The 8,386-nt window shown below is 36.7% G+C and overlaps 2 protein-coding genes across 3 annotated transcripts; one reads left to right on the forward strand and one right to left on the reverse strand.

The window, feature by feature from the left end:
• On the forward strand, positions 991–5,988 carry LOC18781064 (calcium-dependent protein kinase 2). The gene is made up of 8 exons (XM_007213832.2): positions 991–2,080; positions 3,332–3,475; positions 3,588–3,740; positions 4,472–4,587; positions 4,742–4,909; positions 4,996–5,123; positions 5,454–5,553; positions 5,631–5,988. The coding sequence occupies exons 1-8, from the start codon at positions 1,327–1,329 to the stop codon at positions 5,703–5,705; spliced, it is 1,638 nt and encodes a 545-aa protein (XP_007213894.1). The 5' UTR covers positions 991–1,326; the 3' UTR covers positions 5,706–5,988.
• LOC18780630 (protein translation factor SUI1 homolog) lies at positions 6,327–7,664 on the reverse strand. Of its 2 annotated transcripts, none has more exons than XM_007212188.2 (2): positions 7,505–7,658; positions 6,327–6,984 (listed from the first exon to the last, which is right to left on the reverse strand). In XM_007212188.2, exon 2 carries the CDS (start codon positions 6,941–6,943, stop codon positions 6,605–6,607), a length of 339 nt encoding a protein of 112 aa, XP_007212250.1. In that variant the 5' UTR covers positions 6,944–6,984; positions 7,505–7,658; the 3' UTR covers positions 6,327–6,604. The 2 variants fall into 2 exon arrangements, with proteins under 2 accessions (XP_007212250.1, XP_007212251.1); XM_007212189.2 differs by having other exon boundaries at positions 6,330–6,984; positions 7,553–7,664.

The raw sequence follows: 8,386 nt of genomic DNA on the forward strand, positions 1-8,386 counted from the left end.
GTCATACATAAACCAATTAACTATTAGTCTAGAGATAATTTTGTCCATTTTGTTCGAAGGCGTCTAAAATTAAATCCCCCTTCTCTATTATCCAAAGAAGAAAAAAAAATCGACTACCTTACTTTGCATTTGTCACATTATATAATGTGGTAGTTAAAATTTAAATTCTTGAAATTCCTCTAATATTATGGGATAGACAATCTCTTCATAAAAGCATAAAACAATGGACCAAAAAGAGCAAAGATGATTGAATTAGCATCAAGAGTTCCCTTGACACTTTGATATTAATGAATTTGGTCATCATAGACTTCGTAAATGTAGTCTTTTTCTCCGATGGCTAATTATGGTCTTCTTCTTGATTGGTCCTTGTGTTTTGTGAGTTGATTAATAACAATTTTTATATTCCAGAGGATTCAATTATTTTGTTTATATTTTACAATGCATGTGCAAAGTGGGTTTTACTAAAATGTTTAATGCATTTAAAATTGGGGTTAATGGTAGTTTACTGCCTTCTGTTGATGAATCACATACCATCCAAACCAAACCCATGTTAGATGTGTCATTGAATCAAAACATCAGCCACTCTTCAATGCCTTCCAAGGTCCAAGCCTCACCATCTGTATCTTATAAACTACTTGAATATTGAGAAAGAAGATATGATAAATAAATTAGTCAACTTTGATTCCTTAGCCAATATTTAACGAGATAGACTTTGATAGAACGGAAATAACACTATTTTGTTATTTCTAATTGATAATGATAAAATACGCGTATAACATTATTGGATGAATATCAAAACATTGAAAAAAGATTTATAATTTTTCTGTTTTCATCAGCCCAGTCGCTGTCTCTGTCTCTTCATTGGAATTCCGAAGCCCTGAAATGAATTCGACAATTCGACTTCATTGATTAGTTGACCAAGCTCTACTTTACCTTGTATTCTACTTTTCTCAAACACCGAAAGTCTGATCCTTTATCCTTTAAAACCCTGTCCAAACTGAAATCCCAAATTCCCTTCTTTATCACATGCTCTGCAATAAATTTCTCCAAATCCTCATCTGGGCTCTCTCTCTCTCTCGACCTTTTCCTTAAATTAGCAACTTCTAGTTCAGCTGTTATATAATTTCTGATCCAAAATTCTTTTGCTTTCTCATCTTCTGAAATTTATTATATTTCAGCATAATCTTCATAAGTTCCCATTTGCATTTGGGTCTTTTCCATTCCTAGGAATATTCAACTTATGTTCTACTTCTGAGTTTCTGATCCAAACCCGTTTGCTCTTATTCCTGCAATTTCAGCATAGTTGTATTTGAGCAATAACAACAAATGGGTAAGTGTCTAAGCAAAAGCAAAGATTCAGAGCCACAATATAACGGTTACAGATCAGGAGGGGGGGCTGGGGCACACTACCAGAAACCTCATGAACCTGTTGCTCACCAACCCAAAGCCTCTGCTCAGCAAGCCCGCCACCAGTTACCTGAAAAACGTGGGTCGGCAGCAGCCCAGCAAGAACCCCAACCAGCATGGAAGCCATCTGTTCCAGTCAAGAGCCCCAAACCAGTTTACAGGCCAGACACAATTCTTGGCAAACCATTTGAGGATGTTAAGCAGCACTACACTATTGGTAAAGAATTGGGTAGAGGTCAATTTGGTGTGACTTACCTATGCACTGAGAATTCAACTGGCAATAAATATGCTTGCAAGTCAATCTCAAAGAGGAAGCTTGTCACCAAGAATGACAAGGAGGATATTAAGAGAGAGATTCAGATTATGCAGCATTTGAGTGGGCAGCCCAACATTGTGGAATTCAAGGGTTGCTATGAGGACAAGCAATCTGTGCATGTTTGTATGGAGCTGTGTGCAGGTGGTGAACTCTTTGATAGAATCATTGCCAAAGGTCATTATAGTGAAAGAGCAGCTTCTTCAATATGCAGGGCAATTGTTAATGTTGTAAACATCTGTCATTTTATGGGGGTGATGCATAGGGACCTCAAGCCGGAGAATTTCTTGCTGTCTAGCAAGGATGAGAATGCACTTCTGAAGGCTACAGATTTTGGGTTATCAGTTTTCATTGAAGAAGGTAAATTTGGCTACTTTCTTTCTTTTGGTCATTTGTGGCTCTGTTTTTTTTTTTTTTTTTTTTTTTATAAAGATCATTGGATAGTTACTTTACTTGCTTGAAAGTTTACTACTTTTCACAAGGACATTTAAGTGGAAGGCACTCAATATTGATTTATATCACAGCAATGATAGTTTTTGGGTGAATAATGCAGAATAGTCTTCGATCTAAACATTTTTTTTTTCATCTAGAATTCAGTTGCATTCTAAATGATGTTTCTAATAATTTAATACTAAACTGGTGCCCAAAGCCAATTCAGAACATAGTTGGATTTCATAGGATATTAAGTATATCTGGCAGAAGATTAGACCATGTTGTTTTAAAAAGTAATGATGGTAACCAGGGCATGTTTAGCTGGCAATTGAGATGGTAGATAGGCACTTTATCAAAACTTTCTTCTAAATATTGAGTTTATTAGCTTTAACAATGGCAGATAAAACAGAGCTTTTTTTCAGGAAGGCAGACTGGAATGAATTTCATCAATTTAGAAATCACTGCTTTGAATTTATATTATTGTGCCAGGTTTAAAACATGATACACACTGCACCAAACATGTTTCTACTGCCATATTTCCATATTGGCTTCCATTCTTTTCTTGGAAGTGAGATGAGAGTTCAAAAAAAGTGTCATGGAACATAAGAAGTAAATGGAGAAGGGGGAAAGAGATGAGTCTTCAATTAAGGACACGTCTGCAATCGTAATTCTGTAGCTTGATCTTTGAACAATAATCTGAGCCACATTATGTTTCTGTATGGAGTCCGGACCTGTAGTTTTCCCACATTTAAGTTAACATTAATTTGTTTAACACTGTCATTAGAATTTATATTTTAACAGTTTTGTTGAACCGAGTACTTTTGGAACTAGCCAAATTTTATAATCTGATTTGCACACCTTCCTACAATATTCTGTAGTCTCATGGAATTCATAGTTATCCCTTAAGATGGCATCATGGAAACATATTGTGATACTCTTAAGATCTAGATTGTTTTCTTAATGAGAAACTCAACTCCTATAGTCATTTTGGTATCATTTCTTTTGTCTTTTAAAACTAGCAAGGTGTGGATTCTGTATTTTCTTTGTCATGACTGCAGATATATGTAGTATGCTTGACAACTATTAGCCTTTTAGTGAACATTTATCTTTATTCCGTTTCATATGCATCCACTTGTAGCATAGCTATTCATATATCTTTCCGTGGCAATCTCTTGTCAGGGAAGGTGTATCGTGATATAGTTGGGAGTGCATACTATGTTGCTCCTGAAGTACTGCGACGCAGATATGGCAAGGAAATAGATATTTGGAGCGCTGGAGTTATATTGTATATTTTACTGAGTGGAGTGCCTCCATTTTGGGCTGGTAAAAGAACACTTCTATACTTGTTTTGTTTAACATTGTAAGATTTTGTACTACTTACGGGTTCTGTATCTTTCATGTTGGTTTGATCAATAGCTTTTAATGACTGATACAGAAACGGAGAAGGGGATATTTGATGCCATATTGGAGGGAGAGATTGACTTTGCAAGTTCACCGTGGCCATCTATATCAAGCAGTGCCAAGGACCTAGTCCGGAAGATGCTTACACAGGACCCTAAAAAACGAATTACTTCAGCTCAGGTTTTAGGTACAAATCTCTTAAGCCACAATTGTGCCCAAGTAAAGTTTTTTTTTTTTTTTTTTTTTTTTTTTTTTTTTTTTTTTTCCACAATGGTTTTGAATCTCTTAGTGTGGCTTTAAACAATTGCATTTTATTTTTACTTATCCCTTCACTTGTGCGTGATTACAAGGTAATCAAAGATAAGTTCCTTCTTTAAGTGAGGTTTCATAATCAAAATATGGAACTAGTTAGGTGCTGTATCCACAAATTATCCAAGAGAAGCTACGAGTGTTGCAGTCTTTTGTTTTTGGTTTTGGAAGAAGACAATGTAGTTACCCTAGAAAGCAAGATTATGACAACATATGCACACATTTCACATATGACACATATTAGTGCCTTGCTTAAAAAATTACACCGTATTTCAAATTTAATATAAAATTTAATACGTATCTTTGACATTTCTTTGTGAAAAGATAAATTCACTTTATTTTTCTTCCGGTCAACAAAAAATCTGGATTTTCAATAAGTAAAAAGCTGTATTGAGTATGGTAATGACCAGGACTCATTTCTAATAATAGGCTCATATTGATAGCAGAGTCATCTTTTCAAAAGTACAGTTCCTTTATTCCTGTAACTACTATTCATGGTAGATTGTCGTTCTTGCAAAATCCTTTTCCTTTTCTTTAATACTTTACTTGGATTATGTGTGGTAGATTTCTCATCTAACTGAAACTTTTGAATTTGGATGGCCAACTTAGAGCATCCATGGATCAAAGAAGGTGGAGAAGCGTCAGACAAACCCATAGACAGTGCAGTGCTTTCTAGGATGAAGCAGTTCAGAGCAATGAACAAATTGAAAAAACTTGCATTGAAGGTATATTTATCCAGAGGTCTCTCACATGGAGTACTTTCATTTTTTTAATCTGCGAAGCATTATATAAGGGCATGAGTCGCTACAGAAGTACATACATTGGATCTGGTTGTGCTTCCCTTCTAATACAGTATACAATTTATGAATATGAATATAGGTTATTGCCGAAAATCTTTCTGAAGAAGAAATCCATGGGCTGAAGGCAATGTTTACAAACATGGACACTGACAACAGTGGAACCATCACTTACGAGGAACTGAAGTCAGGATTGGCTCGACTTGGCTCTAAGCTTACAGAGGCTGAAGTCAAGCAGCTAATGGAAGCTGTAAGTTATTGACTTCTTCAAAATACCCCAACTTTTTGCTACCTTTTTGCATCCTACCCAACTCATTCCGCTTTTTTGCATTTCAGGCGGATGTAGATGGGAGTGGAGCAATTGACTACATTGAATTCATCACTGCTACAATGCATAGACACAGACTAGAAAGGGACGAGCATCTTTTCAAAGCCTTTCAATATTTTGACAAGGATAATAGTGGGTAAGTTTTTTCTTCTTAATCTGTAAGAATTGGCCGCACATTCTTGGACAATCATTTTTTATACATGATTACCAATTGATATGTCTTGGGATTTTAACTTTATTGTTGAGTATAAGAGAAACATGCATCTGGAATTAGTTTGGTGCACAGAGGCACATTAAGATATTTTGTCTAGAGAGGCAAGTTGATTTGGATCTTAGTTTCACAAATATAGACCAGGGTTCTAGCAGAATGAGCGAGCACCAAGAAACTGGATGGGATTAGGCTTATGAGGCATTTGGGTAACCATTAATGATTATTAACTAGCTAATGCTTTGTTCTTTATTAAAGTTTTATCACAAGAGACGAGCTAGAATCAGCAATGAAAGAGTACGGAATGGGTGACGACCAGACAATTAGGGAAATAATATCTGAAGTTGATACAGACAATGTAAGTTGACCTCCTTACAAATCATTCATTTTCTCCGTTATCATGCACATTAGTATTCAATTATGTTGGGCTTACAGGATGGTAGGATCAACTACGAGGAGTTCTCCACGATGATGAGAAGTGGAACGCAACCGCAGGCCAAGCTATTCTAGAGTTTATGATTACATTCTCTGACTGCTGCAAACCATAAGTTCCACTCTTAGAAATATGTGTAAATTCAGGGGGACTTTGAACCATATGAGTGGGTAATAGCTTCCAATTGCTTTCCAGCAGTCCTTGATAGTTACCAATGAAGCCTTTACTTGAATTGGTTTCGAGTTACAAGCGCATAGAGCCACCATCTTTATTTATTTTGTATTCATCTTTGTTTTGTTGACTTTATTTTAGTATGTTGATATTTCGAGGAATCAACGAAGAGAAAGCTATTTAGTTTTAGCTTGCATGGATGGGTCGGTGCCTAACTGATACGTGCATCTTTTCACATATCTTTTAACACTTGGTTACAAATGAAGGTTTCGTTTTTCACTCTCTTGAGAAAACTGTGAGACGGATTCAAACTTAGGACATTTTTCAACATCGAGAAGAGAAATACTATAAAACGAATAGCTAGTTTGTAAAAATGAATAGATGATCCTAGTTTGTAAAAATGAATAGATGATCCTACTACTTTTGGATAAGCCTTGATTGGGAAGAATTTGTCACATCGAATTCTAGTGAACTACTACATTGTTCCTCAACCCAAGTTCTCCAAACACAAACATACATTTGATCGATGACCAATACCAACTGGGCAGATGAAAAATGAAGTCCCATAACATTCAACAGAAATCACCATCAACAATAAAAGAGAAAGCAAAAAAAGACTAAGCACAGAATTACTCCAACAAGGAGAGAAGTCTATAAATTCCACATGTATATAGACACTTCTTCTGTTATTACAGATTTTCCGGAGCCAGTGCAGGGACTATTAGGAGAGCTAGCACATAAAACAAGGGTAGCAAAACTAATCAAATTTTAAGCCCCTTCCCTCCAATTTCCAAACTCCAAGTCTTCAAAAACCATGCATCTTTATCTGCTCCTTCTTCACAATCTTGGCCTGAACAAGAAACTGAAGCACGTTCTTGCGTTGATCACCTTGGAGCTGAATTATCTTGCCAAGCTCTTTGTCCTGGACAACATTGCCGTTGCAGCAGAACTCTTTTTTCAGATCCTTAAGGATCTTCTCGTAGCTGAAGTCTTTCTTCAGCCCTTGAACTGTTGTCAGGCACTTCTTTCCATTTCTCTGCTGCACCCGGATATGCACATACTCCTTGGCTCCGGGGGCATCCGCGTCTTTGGCTTCGGCGAACGGGTCAAAAGCAGTTGGGATCTGGACGTCTAGTTCAACCATATATGTACTTTTGTTTGGATTGAAAATCTAAACAAATTGAGCTGAAAAAACACACCGAAGAGAACAAATTGTTAGTCCTCCTTTCAATATCAACGATCATGTAATCAATCAACAATGATTCCCTCCATTCCAACTAATTGAGAATCATCTAACATCACAAACTCAAGAAATTCTTGAATTTGATTATAAAGGTGTATACAACATCTATCTGTCTCATAATAACGGATCACGTGACAGACTCTGAGCTCGATCTGTTTCTCAGAATGACGCGTTGCAGCTACATGTATGTATGTAAGAACTTTTATCAAAGAGAAAAATTGTACGTGGGTTTTGTTTAAATCTTAAAAGACACACATAATAAAAATGATTGGAAACATGCAACATGATGCATGTATTGAATTTGTATCCAAGTCCACATGAATTGGTGTAAGCAATCAAACATCTTGTAGACAGAAGCATCAATAATATTCACAAAGACATCACATAAAAGGAGGAGATCAAACACAGCCGAAAGAAGTCATCATATATATGTAGCAGAAAGCAGGAAATAATTGATCGTACCAGAAGAATGAAAGTTGAAAAGGGTAAGGCGTTGTTGGGGAACCTTACCCGAAAAGACAAGCAGCTTTGGAGATGAGGATGGGAAAAACCAGAGAGACTTCGGGCCCTTATATATAGGCATGGAGGGCTGTTGGCGGTAGCGCCTCAACCACAGATTCAACAAACCATGGTAAAGCTAAGCTGGAGTTCGATTGGATTAGGATTAGGACAACTTAATTATACACGTGTACGGTTAAAATGCAGTGTCTGGGACTGGGCAGGGTAGAAATCATGCAGACGAGTGCAAAAAAAAAAGAAAAAAAAAAGTGTTTAATTGATGGAGGGAACGCGTAGATTGAACGCACCCCACCCATCCTCAGACTGGCAATTCCATGCAAAAAACAAAGAGGGAAATTCGGTGGAAGATAGACGGGAGAGCAAAGAGTGTGGGACCCACCCACCAGGAAGAATCCAGAATATGGAACCTGGAACATTATAGAAAGAAGAGGAACACGGACCATCCATCCAATTGGCATATTAAGGTACGTATGACTTTGGTCATGCCTCCTACCAATGATATTCTTGGTGCTATCCAAATCCAATCCATGGGATAGCCAAAAGAAAAAAACAGAGAGAGACTGATTAAATTCGGCATGCCTAATTCCATTCTTATGACTAAATTAGTCACCATCCAAATAACATCAACTAAAATTAAGAATCTTTTTAGCACACAAACAAAAAGAAATTAGTTCAGAGTGTGAAAACGATTAACGAATCATTAATCCTAAATCTTAAGTCGCAGATGACCAATAATTTACATCAAAATGACTTTGCCGAGGCAACGCTCTTCCCTCTAATTAATATATTTAACACCATAACTCTCATCCCTATGTTAGACACTAG

Source organism: Prunus persica, chromosome G4 (genome assembly GCF_000346465.2).
Source record: "Prunus persica cultivar Lovell chromosome G4, Prunus_persica_NCBIv2, whole genome shotgun sequence".
In the NCBI taxonomy this organism is placed as follows: domain Eukaryota; kingdom Viridiplantae; phylum Streptophyta; class Magnoliopsida; order Rosales; family Rosaceae; genus Prunus; species Prunus persica.